Source organism: Chiloscyllium punctatum, chromosome 1 (genome assembly GCF_047496795.1).
Source record: "Chiloscyllium punctatum isolate Juve2018m chromosome 1, sChiPun1.3, whole genome shotgun sequence".
Lineage (NCBI taxonomy): Eukaryota > Metazoa > Chordata > Chondrichthyes > Orectolobiformes > Hemiscylliidae > Chiloscyllium > Chiloscyllium punctatum.
The window spans coordinates 37,907,132-37,928,600 of record NC_092739.1 but is presented as its reverse complement, the minus strand read 5'-3'; the positions used below and the strand labels follow the sequence as shown (position 1 = coordinate 37,928,600).

General features: G+C 41.0%; 1 protein-coding gene across 1 annotated transcript in view; it reads left to right on the top strand.

The window, feature by feature from the left end:
• Positions 1-21,469, top strand: part of antxr2a (ANTXR cell adhesion molecule 2a) — a 228,839-nt gene that overhangs the window by 78,430 nt on the left and 128,940 nt on the right. Inside the window, exons 9-10 of the mRNA XM_072592512.1 lie at positions 7,208-7,306; positions 10,122-10,194. Coding sequence (XP_072448613.1) covers positions 7,208-7,306; positions 10,122-10,194 — 172 coding nt within the window. The remainder of the gene's footprint in view (positions 1-7,207; positions 7,307-10,121; positions 10,195-21,469) is intronic.

Here is a 21,469-nt window from a genome sequence, read left to right as displayed (position 1 = left end):
GGCTTGTTGCTTGGCCTGCAATGGTTCTTTACATGGTAACGTAAGTGTCCTAGTTTGCAAGGCTGACTGATAATATTAAATTAGTTGGCACACTTGGGATTATTGGCAAATGCTATCCAGTTGTTCGAACACATTCAGCATTAAACAATTTGTTCTGAGTTTTGCAAACATAGGCTGGTTGAGTATGGTCAAGTGCAGTGCTTATTGCAAATGGCCAAAGGGTTATGCTGTTCAATATCATCCGTAAATCATTGAGGCTTTCGGCCTATTACTATACAGTAGCAATATAGAACAGCACGCTTCATCTGTTGCTCAAATTTCTGAGCTATCTTATCCTTCCAGGGTAATTTGCGAGATTGCTTTGCTACAGGTTCTATTTATTTCTTACTACATGATCTTTTCAATAGTTTAGCTACTTTTAAAGGACCTATAGATGTCTCCCAGAAGCATTTTTGATTTTTCTTAATCTCTATTCATACTGATTCTACCTCCCAAACTTTTCCGACAAGATCCTCTCTTACTACTGATCTTGCGTCATCACCTATGGTTAGGGCCACTTCTCCATTTCAATCCTGTCTCTCTTAAAAATACTGAATATCCTGGAATAAGAGAAGGCAATAACCTTGTGACATTGTTGCTTTACTGTTAACCAGAGACCCAGGTTCAAACTCTGCTATTGCAGATGGTGAATTTGAATTCAGTGAAAATCTGGAATTCAGAGTCTAATGAAGACCATGAATCCATATTGTGGATTGTTGAAAAAGACTTGTAGGGAAGGAAACTGGCAATTAAAGTGATGGACAATAAACGCTGCCTAGCGATATCCTCCTCTTGTGAATGAATTTAAAAAATAACTATTTTCCAACATTAGTTTCCTTTGTAATCGTATCACTGTAATGGTAATTTCATGAACTGATTTATCTGTATTTGTGGCAGTTGTTTAATCTATCTTGTTATGAACGTTAAGATAAAGATTATATCACTATTCTCTGTGTGGATCTTATTTGCTGATGCAGTTATCATTAAACTCTGTCCCTTCATGTCCCACTTTGTTCATCTTTAACTAACTCAATACAGTGCTATGTTGTCTCAATTTCTCTCTTTAGATTTTGAAATCTCTCTTTAGTTGACTTATTTTTGTTCAAAGACCTTTTGATAGTTCAAACGATATCATTCCTGATGAAAGGCTTTTGCCCAAAACGTCGATTTTCCTGCTCCTTGGATGCTGCCTGACCTGCTGTGCTTTTCCAGCACTACTCTGATCTTGACACTGGTCTTCTAGGATGCTGAGTCACACAGATTAGCTCCCTGGTTTTCCAGAACAACTACAATATCCTTGATTCAAAATCCCTTTTTCCCATGGCAATCTTTGACACGTATATTTAATTCTTTTATTTGTTTGATACTATGCCACTTGTCACATGGTTCAGGTAACATGCACAGAATATTATTTCTGAAGCTCCATGTTTGAATTTGCATCCTAACTCCTCAAATTCACCCAATGCCAACAAACTTCAATTAGTACTCCAGGAAGTCTCTCTGTCGTACTGTTTTGGTTAAAAAAAGGTTGCAGAAATACTAACAGGTTAAACATTAAACCACCTTATACACACGGACCAAAACCCACATGCCACTTGTACAAAATCCAAACTTGAAAATAAATGATATTCATAATTATGTCAAATTAAATGTCTTACATTGCAGTGTTATTAGTGAACTAACCAAATTGTTTTGCCCTTATGTGAACACTCTCTTAACTCTCTTAAATTATCAGACTCTTTATCTGACATTCTCATGATGATCAAAAATTATCCAGAATTAAATTTTTGGTAATACTGAAGCTATTGCTTTTGAATCCCCAAACTATGATGCCAAATCTCTACTGAAGTTCAGGTCAGTGATGTTAATGTCAGGTGACCCTGACCTATACAGGAAATCCAGGTAAAACCTTTACAAGACTATCAGAGATGCCAAGAGGCAATGCCAAACTAACCACACAGACACCTGCCACTTGTGGCAAGGCTTACATGATATAATGGCTTACAGAGTGAAGTTGAACAGAATCGTGGGCAACAATATGTTCCTACCTGATGAGCTCAACGCATTCTACGCTCACTTTGAACAGAAAGTCAGTGAAATTATGTCACCTGTCCCAACAGCTTCTGATGTGCTTGTACCCATGGTCACCACTGCAGGTACAGTTAGATTGGCTTTCTTGAGAGTGACCCCATGGATAGCAATTGTCCTGGCTGGAACCTCTGGTCGTGAGTCAGATCCTGTGTGGACCAGCTGCCAGGTGAATTTGCTGACACCTTTAACCTCTCCTTACTACGATCTGAAGTCCCCACCTGCTTCAATAAAATCACCATCGTCCCAGTTCCAAAGAAAAATCATACAGTATGACTCAATTACTACTTTCCAGTGGCTCTGACCTCAATAAGTATGAAGTGCTTCGAGAGGTTAGTAATGGCTGACATCACTTCCAAACTACCAAATGGCCTTGATCCTTTGCAATTTGCCTACCTGTGGAACAGGTCCAAAGCAAACTCCATCTCCCTGGTCCTATACTCCTCCCTGGAACATCTAGATAACAAGGACAACAAGGATACCTATGTCAGCATCCTACGTATTGACTACAGCTCCGCCTTTAACACCATAATTCCACACAAAATCATCTCCAAACTCTGAGACCTAGGTATTGGCTCCCCTTCCTGTAACTGGATCCTTGACTTCCTGCCCTATAGACTGCAATTCGGAAGAATAGGTGTCAACACCATAATCCTCAACACTGATGTACTGCAAGGCTGCATATTCAGTTCCTTAGTATACTCTTTTTATATACTCATGACTTTATGGCCAAATTCTGCACCAACTCCCTTTACAAGTTTGATGATGACACCACCATAGTGAGTTGGATCTCAAATAATAACGAGATAGAATACAGGAAAGAGATTGAGTGCTTAGCAGCATGATGTAAAGACCACAATCTCTCCATCAACGTAGCAGAATGAAGAAGCTGGTTATTGACGTCAGGAAACTGAGTAGAGGACACACCCTTGTCTGCATCAATGATGTTGAGGTGGAGATGGTTGAGAGTGTCAAATTCCTGGAATTGACAATCACCAACAATCTGCTCTAGTCCCGCCCCACATCAGTGTGATGGTCAAGAAAGTGCAACAATAGCTCTACTTCCTCAGGGGGCTGAGGAAATTCAGCATGTTCACAAAGACCCAGCCAATTTTTATAGATGCACCATAGGAAGCATCCTAACTGGATGCATCACATCATGGTTTGGCAACTGCTGTTCCCAAGATCTCAAGAAACTACTGAGAGTCGTGAACACAGCCCAGTCCATCAAATAAACTAGCCTTCCATCCACTAACATCATCTGTACCTTCCGCCCCGCCCCCACCCTGTTCCGTCAGGCAGAAGATATAGATGTTTGAATACATGTATGAACAGATTCATGAACAGCTTCTTCGCTGCTGTTATTAGGCTTTTGAATGGACCTTTCAAATGTTAATTCTGATCTCTCTCTCTCTCTGTCTCTCTCTCTGTATCATCTCTGTGACTGTAACACTGTATTCTGCACTCTGGTTTGGTATCCTGATGCACTTCATATGGTTCAACCTTCCTGTAGAGAATGTAGAACAACACTTTTCACTGTATCTCAGTACATGTTGATAGTATTTTAAAAAACTCACAGCCTTGCCCTGCATTCTGATAGCAGTCTGACATTGGCCCTGTGGGCTTGCAACTTTCATGTTTTATTTGATGCTGAGATGAACTTCTAAGCTCCTATTTGTACCAATACTGAGGCTGTTTATTTCCACCTCCATAACACCACCTTACTTTGCCAATGCCCTGGCTGATCCAACTGCTGAAACCCTCCTTTATGCTATTGTTACCTTTAGATTTCACCATACCAACTGACGATTCCTTACTGGTGTCTCACATCCCACCCTGTGTAAATTTGATTGTGATCCAAAACTCTGATGCCCCTGTCTTAACTCAGATAAAGTCCCATACCCTAAGCATCCCAAATACCCTTTAATGACATTGAGTCCAGTTCGAACAATGTTGTGAATTTAAAATTCCCCTCCTTGTTTACAAGTTCTTTTGTTGTCTTGTCCCTCTCTATCTCTGTATTTTTCTGTCACTCAGCAACCTTCTGAAACATCTTTGCTCCTTTATTTCTGGCCTTTCATGCATCCCTGATACGAATAACAATCCTTTACTGGCTGCACCTTTATTTGTCAGTGTCTTAAGTAATGGAATACCTTCCCTACCCCTCTCTTATTGCCTCTCTACCTGACTTTACTCCTTTAAGGCATTCTTAAAAGCTACCTCTTTGACGAGCTTTTGGTCATCTGATCTAATATCTACTGTTGTAGCTTGGAGTCATACTTTATTTTACAATACATGTGAAGTATCTTTGTTTGTTTTGTAGGTGAGGTTGAGTATATGGGATGTATGGAATGGACTTTGGATGTCTTGGGAGGGTTGGGCTCTGAAACAGTAATGGCTTAAAAAAGTGTGGAACCGGGTTTATATGAGATGGATAAAAGGAATAGAGTGATTATTGCATAGGAAGGTGGAATGCCTTGGGCCAGCTATTTAATTAAGTGCTGTTGCAGTAAGAATGTTGTTTTCACTGCAAATGTCTTACGGGTCACTGCTAACATTACAATAATCTGAATCCTACAGCATGATTCATCCCAATTCTATCTGGTAAATTGAGTCCAAGTACAAAAGGAATCCTTCAAGACCTAGCCTGTAGCTGTATTTCTGAGCTTTGCATGGGGTAATAAATAAAACAAGCTTATTCTATCACCAAGTACAGGTGTTAATGCAAAATTAATAGTGTGCGATTGAATGTAGACAAAAAGGTTACATAATGATGCAACAGAATATTGCATTGCTCGGCTGACAAGGAAAATTAAACTTTTGTTTTTCATAATGGGGTTGGGGGAAGAAAGTTTTCAATTGAACTTCCAATGTGGAAAAACTGAAAATTTTCAATAGAAATGAGTGATTTCAAAGGGTTGCACCCGAAATGTTAACTTCTCCTCCACCTCCTGATGCTGCCTGGCTTGCTGTGTACTTCCAGCCTCCTGCTTGTCTACCTGGGATTCCAGAATCTGCAGTTATTTTGTCTCTAGCCAATGACTGACATTAAGCCTCTCTATCCTCTCCATATGTATTGCTGTACAGTGTAAGATTGCTAATAATCTAACTTACCCTAATAGCAAGTTGATTCCTTCCTTCAGACTGATTGTAGCCGAATATAGCTGTGGTTCAAATTGCTTTCAAAAGCTATTTGAATAGTCAGGGCTGTTCATATATTTTTCATGATGGGCTTTCCAAAATGTTAAGCATTTATTGTTTTCAATTCTGATCGCCGCACTGTCAGAAGGATGTGGAGACTTTGGAGAAGGTGCAAAAGAGATTTACCAGGATTGTGTATTAGTTATAAGGAAAGGTTGGACAAACTAGGACTGTTTTCGCAAGAGCATTGGAGGCTGAGAGGTAACCTGACAGGAGTACAATATGTGACATTGTGAGAGGTATGGATAGTTGGAGTATTTTTCCCAGAATGGAAATGTCAAATACTAGGAGGCATAGGTTGAATGTGAGATGGAGGGAATGTTTAAAGGAGATGTGAGCGGGATGTTTTTTACATAAAGGGTGATAGGCACCTGGAACTCATTGCCAGAGGAGGTAATGGAAGTACATACATTAGTGAAGTTTAAGAGGTGTTTAGACAGACACATAAACAGGCAGGGAATCGAAGGTTACAGATCATGTACGGACAGATAGGATTGGTTCAGAATGGCACAAAAATGGTGGCTGAAAGGCCTGTTCTTGTGGTGCGCTGTTCTATTTGTTTAGGATTAGGGACCTTTGAACATCTGTAAGTTCCTCCTTGCTCAATGCTAAAACAAGGTACAAATAATTTTGATATTGGTTGATCTTTTCTAACCGTCAATATTCCAACTGCCTGTTATACATTTTTGCAGGTGCTGGAGATCAGAGTTGAGAGGGTGGCACTGGAAAAGCATAGCAGGTCAGGCAGCATCCGAGGAGCAGGAAAGGCGATGTTGCAGGTGTAAGCCTTTCCTCGGGCATAAGCCTTTCTTGATGAAGGGCTTATGCCTGAAACATCGATTCTCCGCTGGGGATGCTGCCTGACTGATTGTGCTTTTCCAGCATACACTCTCTACTGTGTTATATACATTTTTCCCAATTTTCATTTTCATTGATAATCATGAGAAATATATAATGACTGGTTGGTCTGTGATTTCTCCAAGATAAAAATACCTTTGTGACATGTAGCCGACTCCTTCCAGCTGTAAGATAGAGTTTGTGATCAAAACCTGTCCAATTCACCTCCGTAATTATAGTCGATTGGAGGTCTTATGGAACTTTTGAAGTAGGTTTGATTGTTTGGTATTTTATGTTCTAGCAGTTTAGAAATAAAACCGAAAATGTTGGAGAAATATTCTGGCATTCTATTATTCTGTTTTGTTGCTTTTCTATGATTTCCTCATGATCAAATCTCACAATTGAGTAATTTATCAATTTACAGTACCAGAGCTAACTGTTTGTGAACCAGAAATTATGCTTTTATATTGTGCCCTTCCTGACCAAAAGGCAGGGTATTATTTGGGCACAAACTAAGCTTGATACAATACAATTCTCTGTGAATCATTCGAATGGTAAAACTCAGATTGTACAAACTATTTACCAATGCACAAAAAGAATGTCACAAATAATATTAAAAACAATATTTAAAATTACCATAAGCAAAATAAGCAATGGGTAAATACCAATTTTGTGAAAAAGCAGTCCTTTGAAAATGTACAATTTTGAATTGATACATTGATAAATGAAAATGAAAGATCAGTTCTCAGAAGATTTCTCTTCCTCCCTCGTTTAACCTTAACTGAAGGAAATGCAATGATTTTATTTTAGATATTGACGAGTATCAAGCAGGATCAGGATCCGGGGTGGTTGAGCACTACCTTAATTAGAACAATTATTCTCCGTTGGTAACAATTAGGAATTAGACATGTTGCACTATTTGTTGGTTCACTAAATTGCAGTGTTTCTTGCACAGAGCTAAGCAATGTATTGATACTATCTTGCGCATGTTCAGTATAATGAAATTTACCTTACTAGTGATCTGGTATTTCTGCACTTACAGAAGAATTTAAAGTTGTGCTAAGAGGAAATGGATTCACAGCAGGAAGAGGCACAGATCTGATTGTGTGTAGATACTACATAAATGATTCAACCATTTTAAGTAAGTATGTCTACACCTCTGTGTTAATTTCAAAATATTGTTACTGATAATCACTTAATTTTATGGACTAATTTCATTTTTCAATATTCACAATAATGGACATTAAAGCCTGAAAGCTACAGCAAGGAAGTGTTTGTAACTTAAGGACGTACAAGTTTATTCTTTTGGATCAGATGACAGTTTGGTTAAATTCTTGCAAGGTTTTCTCTGGTTATGATAATTCAGAGAACCATGTACTTGGTAAAACTGTCTCACAGCACGACGTTGACTGTGAGGAATAATTCCATGAGTATGACTATGTCCCCAATGCCGTCATGTCCATGATTGGGTATGTCCTGTCCCACAGACAGGTCAGACCTACCAGAGGTGGCAACTCAATTGTATGTAGTTGAGAGGGAGTTGCTAACACTGCTCCAATGGAATCTTACAGCATCAGGGCAAACATACCTCCTGCTGATTAATACCTAATACCCCATCCATATCCACCTCTACCTTCATTGACGAATCACTACAGTTCCATGGAAGTCATTGCCACAGAAGGCTGTGGAAGCCAGGTCAATGAGTACATTTAAAGTAGAAATGGATAAGCTGGAAGGTTCATTTCCAGATGTTTCATCACCCTACTAGGTAACATCTTCAGACCCCATCTCCCACCCCCCTGAGAAAAGGAACAGGAAGTGACCACCACAGGAAATGACATCACCAACCCAAAGAAACCCAAACATATAAATAGAAAGCAGGAATTTTCAGCAGTGCTTCGCTTGAGACCCACTGAAAATGTTACCTAGTAGGGTGACGAAAGGGGAATTAAATCTTCCAGCTCAGCAGGCAAACCTACATCCAAAACTTCAATCTGAGCTACAAATCTTTTCAAAACTCGCTAAGAGATGGATACGTTCTTGATTGCCCATGGGGATCAAAGGTTATAGGTTTTCAATCCCATTTTCTCACTTTCCCCCTATCAGAGCTGAAAATGTGTTTCTGGAAAAGCGCAGCAGATCAGGCAGCATCCAAGGAGCAGGAGAATCGACGTTTCAGGCATAAGCCCTAATTTTCCAGCAACACGTTTTTCAGCTCTGATCTCCAGCATCTGCAGTCCTCACTTTCTCCTAGTTGAAAACCTATCAGCCATGATTGAATGGCAGAGCAGACTCAATGGGCCAAATGTCCTAATTTCTGCTCTGATATCCTGTGGTCTTATGTTGAGTACAAGTTGGAAGAAGTGTTGAAGAATGCAAGGATCCAGAATGTACTTTCAGCTGGGAATCTTCAACATCGATCACCAACAGTGGTTGAATAGCACCACTATTAACTGAGCTAGCTGAGCCCTGAAGGACATTGCTGCCAGATTGAACTGCCCGCAGCTGGTGATGGAACCTACAAGAGGGAAAACCTGGCTTGCCTTTGATATCATTAGTCGACCCGCCGCAGATGTACTCCTCAATATCAATTAAGGTGACTCCTGCATAGTCTTTGTGAAGATAAAATCCCGTATCTACATTTAAGATACCCTTCACCATATTGTGCTAAAAGGGACAAATTTTGATGCAGCTGTACGGCGGTACGGTGGCACAGTGGTTAGCACTGCTGCCTCACAGCGCCAGAGACCCGGGTTCAATTCCCGCGTCAGGCGAACGACTGTGTGGAGTTTGCACGTTCTCCCCGTGTCTGCGTGGGTTTCCTCCGGGTGCTCCGGTTTCCTCCCACACTCCAAAGATGTGCAGGTCAGGTGAATTGGCCATGCTAAATTGCCCGTAAGGGGTAGATGTAGATGTAGGGGTACGGGTGGGTTACGCTTTGGCGGTGCGGTGTGGACTTGTTGGGCCGAAGGGCCTGTTTCCGCACTGTAAGTAATCTAATCTAATCTAATCTAATCTAATCTAATCTAAACTGGGCATCCATGAGCCATATGCAGCAGGAGAATTGTGTTCAACCTGAAATCAATCTGAAACATAACATCATGGAATGTACCCCATTCTACCATCAAGCCAGGAGAACAACTCTGATCAATGAAGAGTGCAGTAGTGCATGCCAAGTGCAACACCAGGCATAGCTAAAAATGTTAGTCTGGTGAAGCTACAACACAGGAGAACTTCTGTGCCAAACAGTAGAAGCAGCATGGGATAGACAAGCTGATAGTAATGCTGGACAAGGCCGATCCCAGAATAAAATCTAGACTGATAGCTCGTATATTTTTACAGTTGGCTAATGTGATGGAAAGTCACTTACTGGATTTAGGTAACCTCACCTTGCATGATATTGGGACCATCAACTGGGGGCACGGTGTCTGTTGACAGGAGACCCTGCCTGTCTATGATAGACGCGTAGGCCACCACTGAATTGCCAAACTGGCTCATTAAGAAGCTGAGAATCCTGCGTCATCCTGTTGTCTTTCCATTTCATTGTGGGAAGTTTACCACTGCCAGAAGAATGACATTGATCCCCAAACTACACTTAAGTATTCCCAGTCACCATGTGTCCCACTGTACAGGCTGCATTAAATCCAGCCCATAGTATTCTCATGTTTATGAAAATGCAGAGACAATTTCTGAGAATTACTTTCACTGAGAGAAGCCATGAAATACGCAGTTTCTTTCTCTACCTTTTGAGTGATCAAATTTAGTCCATTTTGTTCTACTTGAATTTTGAAGTTAGTTCTGTAGAATACTTGTATTGGTTTCATACAAATGTGCTATTCTTGCTGCAAAGGTTAACATTTTCTTTGTAACAGAAATGCTTAACTTATACTTTTGGAATTAAGTTTGTTTGTTAATCGGCTCAGTATAAGGAACTCATGCAATGATTCATTTTCCAGCTGAGAAACCAAGTAACATGGTAACGGATAATTATCTGCTGTGTCCAGCGCCTGTGCTACAGGAAGCAGGCCAGTAAGTACTTCATTCATATACATCTAAAATTAAAAAGAGTTGAACATTTGACAGAATATTATTGAATCCCACTTCATTCTGCTCTGCTCCCAGTTTCATTGTTGCTCACTACTTTGTCTTGTATCAGCATGAGCAGGATTTATTTTACATTTGATGGTTAACCAAAGTGAGGGTTAGCAATTTTGTTCATCTCAGCAGTTTTGGTTAATGATGGTCTGCCATTACTTTCCACACTCTGCTATGCAATGAGGGGGTGGGTCCGTAATCTACTTCAGTCAGAACGAGAGCTGATCCTGCGCTATTGGCAATATTCTAAACAACATGCTAGCCAGCTAGTTAACTCAGCCAACCAATTGCCCTTGAGCTGTATGCAAAGTTGTTGAAGGATTCCTTGTGACTGATTCTGGCAAGCTCCCAGAATGTGAGAGAGGTATGAAGTGGTTTCTTTGAATTGATCTTTGAGAGGGGATGTGAAGAGGCAAGTAAGACTGGCAGAGGGAATATGAGAATAAAATCATGGTTAGGGTAAAAGGGAACCTGAAGAAGGGCTTATGCCCAAAACATCGATTCTCCTTCTCCTTTTTTTGCTGCCTCACCTCCTGCGCTTTTCCAGCAATACATTTTTAAGCTCTGATCTCCAGCATCTGCAGTCCTCACTTTCTCCTAAAAGGGAACCCAGACATCTTCTACCAACCTTTTTTTTTGGCATTCATAGGATGTGGACATCACTGGTTGTGCCAGCATTTATTGTCCATCCCTTGTTGCTCTTAGTGATACCTCACTGGTGATGAGGCTGAATCCTTGAATTGCTGCAGCCCTTTGATGTAAACATGTAAATAGTAAGCTCGTAATAAGAGGTGGGGTGGTACTTTTACCAATCCTTTGAGGTGAAAATGACCATTCATCTAGGTGGTATAGTTAAATTCGACCAGGTACACAGGTGGTTTCGAAGGGTATTCTGCACCTGGTCCTGCTGCAAGTAGGACAGAGTGATCCTTACTAAGGAAGAGGGTGCTACCAAACTATCAATGAGATAGCAGTGATAGAGGTGATTGGTAGAATATACTGCAAGGCTGGTTATATTTAGAATGGTTAAGTTATTGGTCTAGTTGACTGGGAACCCAAATTATGGTGGGGAAAGAAAGCAAAAGTTGCCTGGTCTGCGATTGAAGGCGGGTATAGGAATATGGTAGCCTTTTATTCAAGAAAGGCTGCAGGGTGACTGCTACTATTGGCCAGTCATTTTAACAAAACTGGTGAGAATTGTAGGCAAGGGAGGGGTAGGGGAGGGTGGAGGGAGGAGGGGTGGGGGCTGTGGTCACCAGGCACTTGGAGAAATGGGAGTTATTTAAGGAAAGCCGGCTCAGAGTTGTAAAAGGCAGGTTGTGTTTGACTAATGTGATTTTCAGTACACTAAATTAATGCAGGCAAAGTTCAGGGAATGTGTTGGCTGACCAGATGGCAATTCTTGTAACTTTGGGTTATACCTGAAATGTTGACTTCTTCACCTACTGATGCTACCTTGCTTGCTGTGTTCTTCCAGCCTCCCACTTGTTTACTTTGGGTATCTTTGAGCAGAAGTACAATGGATTGGAAAGTACCTCTGCAGCTTGCAATTCACGCCAGACTGAGAGTGAAGAGGTGTGTTTTGAGAAGGGGCGCAAAGAGTAGAATAAAAGGTTAACTATTAAACATGTGCTTAGAAAGATCTGTCCATTATGATGTAAGGATCACATGATGGTAGACAGACTCTAGAAGAAGGAGTGACAGCTCAGAACTCCTGCTCAGTCATCAGATGTGAACCACAATTCTATTGTAGAAAAGTGCATCCCAAACATCCTCAAGGAGACAACAAAATGTGGTGCAGGACCCAGCAGCATTTAGGAACAGTGGCCAAGGGCCTGAAGGATACAACTTGAAGCAAGTTGGGGAAAAGCTTGAGAAAATATTACCCAGTAATTAGAGAAAAGAGGAAAGCGGTACTGGATGAAATGTTCTCACAGTAAATGGAAATGGATTCCATCTTACTGCATCAGTAACCAGTTGAACATGTGCAATACAGCCTAGGAATCTTGCAGTGAATAACTCACTACCTGACTCCCCAAAGCCCTGTCCACCATCTGCAAGGCACAAGTCAGAAGTGTGATGGAACACTTCCCATTTGGCACCTCCAACAACATTCGAGAAGCTAGACACCATCCAGAATAAAACAACCTGCTTTATTGGTTTGACATCTCCAAGCATCCACTTGCTGCACAACTACAATCAGTAGCAGCAGTGTGTGCCATCTACAAGATGCACTGCAGAAATTCACCCTTTGGCAGCACCTCCCAAACCCATAACCATTACCATCTAGAAGGACACGACAGCAGATACATGGGAACACCACCACAAGCAAGTTCCCATCCAAATTCCTTTCCATCCTATCTTGGAAATAAATTGCCACACACTGGGTCAAAATCCTGGAACTTCCTTTCTAACAGCATTGTGGGTCAACCTACTGCAAATGGACTGCGGCAGGTCAGCACCAAATTCTCAACATCAGCTGGGGTCAGACAGTAAATGCTGGTCTCGCCAGCAATGCCTACATCTCCTGAATAAATATTAATACAATAGGAACATAGAAACACTGTACTTAAGAACAGGATTTGGCTATTCTTTGAGCCAAAGTGGAATTGGTCACAATCTCTCATGCTATGCACATTGAGACAGAATCCATGGAAGGGTAAGGGAAGAGTATTCTCTGTTTTACAATGCTCCCATTGTGAAGTGTGTCCCACTTGAACTACATGCAGCTCCTCCTGTGGCTAGGCAGGTCATTATGAATCAGGATAACATTCTAGAAAGGATTATTCAGTGAGCAGAAGGAAAGCTGCACTCAAGAAATGGAAGAACCAGAAGGCAGAAATGTAAACCTTATTGGGGAAATCCAGGAATTAAAAAGTAATGCAAGTGCACTAACACCTAGTTGGTGGACACCTTACAGATTTGAAACTCAATGTGGGAGCAGCAAACTCAATATTTTCCAATGAGTAGCAGTTGCTGAATTAGTAATTTGACAGTCATCATCACTCCATTTCCAAAGTCCAGGAGGGATCACATTGAAATTTAAAGGGCAGTTGACTACCAGGTTGCAACACAAAGTCAAAGAAAACTCTGAAAATATATGCATCTTTCAGAACCAAGAATCCTCACTATCAAACAGTAAACATGAATAGTTTTGAAGTGGCTTTTTAAAGTTGATGAAGTCCAATCAGGAACAAAGGAATTAGTTCATGATGGAATTCCTGAAGTGGCTCAGTGACTTGGATAAACTGAAAACTGCAACGCACGTCATACTGAGAGACTGCAAAATTGTTTCATATGATGTGGCTAGGGCTGGCTGGGCCAGCATCTATTTTCTCCCCTAAAAGAAATTAATAAACTAAAAGTGTGTTTACAATAGTCAATAGTCACTACGTGATCACATGATGGCTAGTTTAATATGGCAGAGTTTTATTGAATTCATATGCAACTACCTGCTGTGGTGGGGTATGAACCTGTGTGTCCCCAGAACATTCGCTTGAGATTCTTGATTGTCTATCGCTGAGTCACTGCTGCCTTGGAATTGATCTGTTTGCATGTAACTCTTGTGACAGGCAAGCACCATCGGTTCACAGCTGCTCTTATGGTTCCTGAGCTTTGCCAAGGGCACAGCAGACAGGGGGAAATGGGCACCGAGCTGTGCAAGCAGGGACATTGAGCTCCTGGTGAATGGGGAGGCGCAGAACTTCGACTTCCTCTTCCCCAAGGACCAACAATGGAAGCCATGACAGCAGACCATGTTGTGAGGATGCCTCCAGAATCTACGCAGTCTCAGTCATCTGAAGGAATGCACAGCATCATAGGAAAAGGTCAATGACCTTCTTCACATCATCAGCACAAGGGCCACCATTTGTCTCTGATACCTCGGGTTCAGTCTATTTCAGTTCCTGTACAAACTTTCCTCCAAGGTTCATGCACTACCCTTCTCACGAATCCCTGCAGCACCTTCTTTCAGTCACTGTCACCCACACCAATGCCTGACAGCACGAACCCTGCATGTGCTCTGGGCCACATAATTAATCAGTTGGGACACCACCCCATCTGCACCAAAAGTAACACTGTCCCTCCTGCTTTCATATTCTTTCACAGATAACTTTGACTGTCTTCAGTAGCTGACTTACTGTGTCTAAGATCCTCAACTGGTGTTGGAAGCTGTCTGTAACGTATTGCATCGTGACTCCCTAAATGAAAGCTATTCTCCCTTGACTGAGGCCTGCAGACAATCATAACAAGTTTCCTTCCCTTTGTATTTGTGCTAAATAGCCGGGCAAGTCAGAATGAATATGAGTTTGGTATCTCAGGCTGAGGGGACAAAGTGCAGAAAGGCAAGGCAAGCTGTAAGTGATCCTGTAAGCCTCAGAGAGGCTGTAAGCTGTAACTGTGAGCAAAAGAGCCTGGAGATGCAGTCCAGTGCAGTCCCTGAGCTGGGTGTATTCCTGAGCACAGTGTCACTGCTGGAGCTTTGTGATGATGGTTACCATTGCAACCCACGGAATATATTGAAGTGCAGAAGTGGAATGTAAGTGGATCAAAGATGTACTATGAGCATTCTTAGAGGCTGGCATATGTCCACTGTCAGTATGTGTGATGGGGGTTGCATGTTGCTTGTGCTCATGGAACATGCCCTCAGATGTTGGTGTCTGGTGTTCAACATAAAGCAAGTGGTGAGCTGAATCTGCTAGATACTCTTTGACAAAACCCAACATGTAAAGCACAATGTCTAGCTTGTTTGGTGAGTTTGAGTAAGATAGAAAGCTGAGTATTGGGGAGGCAATTATGGAATTACAAGGTGTTTAACAAGCTAAAATTACCATCAATTGATAACTCGCCATTGGGCAGTGAAAAACCTGTCTCTGCACTTCTGAAAAGCATAAGAGATGGAGCAAAATGCTCTTGAAGTTGAGATTGGCCTCGTTAGACTTCTCTCTAATTCTGAGTAAAATGTTGCTGTAGCCCACATCATTCAGACTTCAAGAAGATTCCATCCATAGAAATATATCATGAAGATATGGCCTTCAAGCCCTAAAATCCCAGGAGCATTTCCAATCTGCAAACTATTGACATCCTGATATCCAATTAAATAGTTTGAGGTTAAAATTATACTTCATTTCCTTTTGTAAAGCATGTTAACATCTTGATCATGTGTAGTCAAAAACGTTTTGGTACAGTCATATGTAACATCTCAAAGTGCAATTTTGCCCAATTTGAGATAAATCATATTGTGATTAATGATATTGGCCAAAACCTCAGATCCTTGCAAGACAAGGATAAATAATAAAATTGACAGCTTTCCTACTTTTAACTGTAGTGCCTGGAGTAAGAATTGTTGAGAGAATTTTCTCTGACTGTTTGCTTCTAACTCCAGACTTTATTTGACAGATGTTTGTAACTTCCCCGAACAGCCACTTCAGGCCTCTTCAAATGATGCTCTAGGCTTTCCCAAATGCATCCCCAGACCTGAGGGAATGTAGCTAAAGGCTTTCTCCAACACACCCTCCAGGCTTTTACCCCACCAGATGCTCAGTGCTTTAACCACTGGATATGTTCACCATAGATGTTAATGACTTTTAATCTGCTCATTCAGATTAGCATTTTGTTCTCAGAGTTATCCTTGATTTTAAAAAAACCCTGCAAGTGAAATGAGTGAATAAGCTCCAACAAAGTTTTTAGATGCAGAGCAAGCCTTTGGTCTGTTTTTTTTTGTTGAACAAATTGCACTTAGAGATGTTTCATTCTTGATCTTATCAGCAGTGAGGAACATTTTCACTTCCACTTCCTGTTTAGCTAGGTTTATAAATTACAGCCTTTCATCTGTTTCTCAACTAACTTCAAAGGATCACTGAGGTGCATTAGCTAAAATATTTTAGTTAAATGTCAGAGAAGCAAGTTTAGTTTACAAAGGGTTTTTTTTCTGCTTATTTACAGTAGCTAACGTGCCAGTCTACAAAAGCTGTATATTGTTATTGATGATATAGGGTTAATGTGATGTTGCTTACTAGTACATGATGTCAGAACATGACAATTTGTATAAAAACAAAGAATTAGGCATTCAGAGTTTGCTTCACTCTTGTATTTATATAAAAACAAAGGTATATTGAATTTTAATTTTATAGATTTGAAAAAGTACAGTCTTTTAAAAGTACATGTTCTTAAATGTATAATATTTTTATTTTGTTTGTGTACATTATGGTGCACGGGAATATGGAACAGTTTACTTTTTTGCTCTTTTAACATGTGTGATCAGATTGGTTCTGCATGGGTGTCTAGATCTTTATCATCCTGTGTTTGCCTAGATTAACATTATGTTGCAATGACAGATTGCCCATATCATTTAATTTTGCTTAATTCACAATTTGAAAAAAGTTTTGTAGCTTTTACCGCACCACTCATCCTAAATTAGCCTGTGGTTTAAATTTTCCAATTACGTTTTAGTTAAGGAGAAGTATTGCCCGTTTGCCAAGAATGTGCTTTCATAATATTCCCCACTTTGTAAGTAAGCATCAAAAGTGACTTCAACTTCTCTTGAACTTGCAGCTTCCTGATCTCCCCTCTTTTCCAGGACTACTTTTCCCACTAGCCCTCTGTCTCAGATCTAGCCATCCAAAAACTGGAATTATCCAATATATTGGATATTTTTCTCTCAGGAATAGAAGAAAGGTGGAAGAGAGAAGGAAATCAGTGATAGTTGTGCTCTCAATAAAGTTGAACCTGTTGAAGCTTGTTATGAGATACCTGTCCCTTTTCTTCCCTATTCTCAGGATACAAATCTGGGGATCATCCTAGCTTCAATCTTACTCTTTTAAACCTGGGGGGGGGGGGGTGATCTATATTATAATGCTCTTTTATTGTAGTTTCTCAACCTACTGAACAAAAATTCCAAGGCATTGTCAGTTGTTGAGTGAAATCATGTAAATTGAGGTGTGGTACTACAGTTAAACAGTGGTCCAATTGAATATTAGCATTCTTCTTCCCCTTTTGCGATTCAGTCAGAGGGAAATGTTTACATTTATCATTTTGGCACTCCTGGTGTCTGATGTTTGTTGGGGAAGGTGACAATGGTGGTGTTTTGTAGTGACTATAAAATTTGACATTACACAGAGCCCCCTGTTGAAATTGACTATGGACTTTAATGTTTTTCTAGCTGGCTGAGTGACCATAGGGTGAGATAGATGGCTGCATTTTGAGGGGAGGTGGGGCAGGATCACTTGTGGAGAGGAAGAGAGGGGAGATTGGAGGTGAGGGGAAAGGATACTGTTGAAAACCAGGGGAATGAGAGTTGTGAGGTTTGGGTAGTAAAGGATGTTAGATCAAAGCAGGTTAACTTGGGTTGAAAAGTGTGGTGCTAGAAAAGCGCAGCAGGCCAGACAGCATCCAAGGAGCAGGAGAATCGAAGTTTCGGGCATAAGCCCTTCTTCAGGAATGAGGCTGGTGTGCCAAGCAGGAAGATTAGCGAGTCTGTTTCAGAACTCTCACTGATCTTCCACTTCTGAACCCTCCAACCACGTGGGATGAATGTAGATTACTCCAGCTTCCTCATTTCCCCTCCCCCCACCTTATCTCAGTCCCAACCCCTCGATTCAGCACCGCCCTCTTGACCTGCAATCTTCTTCCCGACCTCTCCGCCCCTGCCCCCACCCCCTCTCCGGCCTATCACCCTCACCCTCACCTCCTTCCACCTATCGTATTCCCAGCGCCCCTCCCCCAATTCCCCCGACCCCCCGACCCCCCCCCCCCCCCCCCGTATCTTTTGTCTCAGCCCACTTGGCACACCAGCCTCATTCCTGAAGAAGGGCTTATGCCCAAAACGTCGATTCTCCTGCTCCTCGGATGCTGCCTGGCCTGCTGCGCTTTTCCAGCACCACACTTTTCAACTCTGGTCTCCAGCATCTTCAGTCCTCACTTTCTCCTAGCAGGTTAATTTGGGTCAAGGGTGGGGGGATACTTCCTCTAGGCCCACAAGAAATGCTGAAAAGGCCTTTTAGGTGCTAAATCCCACCTTTGTTCACACATTTCTGTTTCTAACCCCCAGCTTTTAAATCCACATGCAGCTAAGACTTGAGACTACAGTCTCAATAAAGTGTGGAAATAGCAACAGACCCACTTCTTCACAACAGGTTAATCAGCCCCACCTTCCACCACGACTAATTCACCTCTGTTAAAACTGGATGCAAGCATGATGACATGGTTTGAGGTCAGATCTCATTGTCATATTCACTAGATGAGTTAAGTTTGCTGATTTTGTAACGTGAATCGTTTCAGTATGCGGATATTTAAAATGGGTCTGTTACTTTATAGAAATAGTTTGCTCAGCTCATTTTGCAAGATATGATCACCCAGGAGTGCCCCTCATGGCAATTCACTGCATTTTGCCCAGTGTGGTTTTGTTTGGATTCAAAGTGTGCTCTGCCTCAGCAGCAGTTATTTTTATTACATATGAATGACAATTTGTAAGTTGCACATGGTTCAGGCTGAGCTGAGGCTAAGTTAATCACAGAGACAGAAGTCCAGACTTCACAGGGTAGGAAGCAGTGGTTGTGGGACTGGAACAGGCAGCAACTGCCCTGACCTCAGAAATGAATTATGTGGCAACCAAACTCAACATTGAGTAGTGGGAGGCTTTTGTTAACATTTGGTGTTTTAATCCTTGCTCTCAGGTAAATTGCAGAGAAAAACGTTTGGTCAGCCCTTGCAATGAGGTGGTTGGAGAAGTATAGAGGGATGGAAGGTGACCTTGTGGAGGTCAATACTTCAAGCTTTGTTTAGCTTCAGGAGTGAGACTGAATTGAAAAACTATTAAGGGCAGAATCTTATGTGAATGTGAACAATGTGAACTATGGTGGGATTTGTGATAGAAACAGGTAATAAGTCCAGTGAGGCCAATCTCAACATTTGGAGCATCTCATTCCATCTTTTATGCTTTGACAAATGCTTTGATGAGTTTAAATTAACTTTAAATTAACAAAATTGAGTTAAACAGTCCCTGATAGGAAGGACACTAACAAATATGCAAATTAATGGTTAACAGAAACTTATAGGTAAATGGAAACTTATCAAATGAAAATGACATTATCTGGGCGGATGATGCATCCAGCCTCTGCAGGCCCCACTTGTTCCTAAATTCCTTTATTGTGCTAGTGAACACTGCATGCACATCTCCACAAACAGCTAAGCATAAAAAGAACTGTGAAAGAGGGGCAGACAGTCAGGTACCACTGTCTGGATTAGTTCATGGCCGGTTTGGCCCTGTCCAGGAGCAGACCCAGGAGGAGGCCTTCTGACCTGTCAGCACCTCCCCGTACAGGCTGCCGTGAGGGGAGTTTCTCACATGATGGTGTTGCCAACAAAGGGAGACTAGTGCTTCTCAAAAGCTTTATTAAAGGCACAGCTCATCTCGTTGAATATTCAGCATTCTATCTTACCAAACATACTGTACGAACAAGAAATCTCGATATGGAACCAGGACGTGAATCTTGCACCTTCATTTCACCACTTGCTCCAAACAACTTCTGTTGGACACCAGGCATCAAAACATTAGGAGATTCAGTCCAAAGTGTGTTTTTTCTCAATATCCTAATCGGCATTGTTTGTTTCTAAACTGCCAACAATTGCCTGTGCTGCCCAAAGTGTTTTGGGAGATTTGTCAGTTTGCGCTTTATCCAGTGGTTAATCACAATAACATCAAATTACATTCAAGTTCACATACTTTATTGCACTTCATTTGTTCACATCAACAATTTTCATAGCCGTAACTGAGGAACTGTTAACTTGTACCATCGGAGTTCACCAAAATGACAAATGCAAATATTGCAATACTTTTCACTCAATAGACCAGAACTCATGACAAAAGTTATTTATTTGAACCTTGCAGTTCTTTTGCTTTGAGTAGTTCTTGAACTCAAAATTTTGTTCTCGAGGTCTGTTAATTATTTCTTTTAGCTGCACCTTGTTATCCCCTTGAAGGTACTGTTGAAAGTATTCAAAATATTCTGAACCTCATCTAGAGATTTGCCATTTAGTCTGACGCCCAGTAGCTTTCAGTTTTGTTTTCATCTTCTGATGTAAAGTTCTATAACCATATAAGATACACAAAATTATAAAAAACCATATAGGTTTTCTTGTGATTTTACTTGTATTCTTAATTCAAATATCAACATTGCTCACTGACTCCTTTAACAGCGACTCAGTTATAGTTATGAAAATTGTTGATGTGAATGAGTGAACAGCAATAAAGTATAAGGAAACTTGAATGTAATTTAACATTATTATGACTTGCATGCATAGCAACTGCATAAATTACTGAAATCCTCTTTTGTCATGCAGTCAGGTAGAACAATGCTATAATGACACAAAACATCACCCATCCTTAGCTATTAAATTGGATCACTGGGTTGAGAAAAGTAATGTTTGTTCATTCTTTTCATATTCCAAAGCCAATTTTTCTTCATATTTCTGTGTTCCTTTTCAATATTTTTTGCTTCCTCCTTACTTGATATTAATAGGAATAATGTATTTTTGGAAGGTTGTTTCTAAATTGGCCTTCTAGGCCGAAGAGGCATAGTTTGTCCTGTCATTCCTCATTGTTGACTCTTAGCATTAAACAGGTCAATCTTCTTGTTCTCCTTTGTACTACTACAGAGCCTGAGTGACACTTGCATGATTGCAGTTTCTTCCTTGCTTTTAATGCCCAAGCATTCTGCAGCTTTTAACTTGGCTCTATAATTTGAATTTAACTGGTCTGGCAGTATAATTAAGCACATCCACTTCACATTATTCGTACATGTTGCATCAAAGGTGTCACTCAACTTGACCTTTGCTAGCTCTGTTTTTCCAAAGTAACACATGACTCATGACACATGACTCATGTGTTACTTCTAATATATATTCTATCTAGGACTTGTCTATGTTAAGCATTGATCATTCTAGCTGCCTCCCCTTTCTTTCTCTCAAGTTTGTTTTATAAACACTGTAACCTCTGTCCAATGACAAATCTCTGTTTTTGTAGTTGGGTTTAGACACCAAAATTCTCAGGATTGGCTGGGGTTGGGGGATGGGAGGTGCTGGTGTTTGAGGGGCTAGAGGTGGGAAAGTATGTACAGCTCAACCACCTCACACCATACCCTACAATTTCATCCTCTCACTCATATTGTGACAGTCATACCTCATAGATAGATACTAGTTTATAGCTATGAAG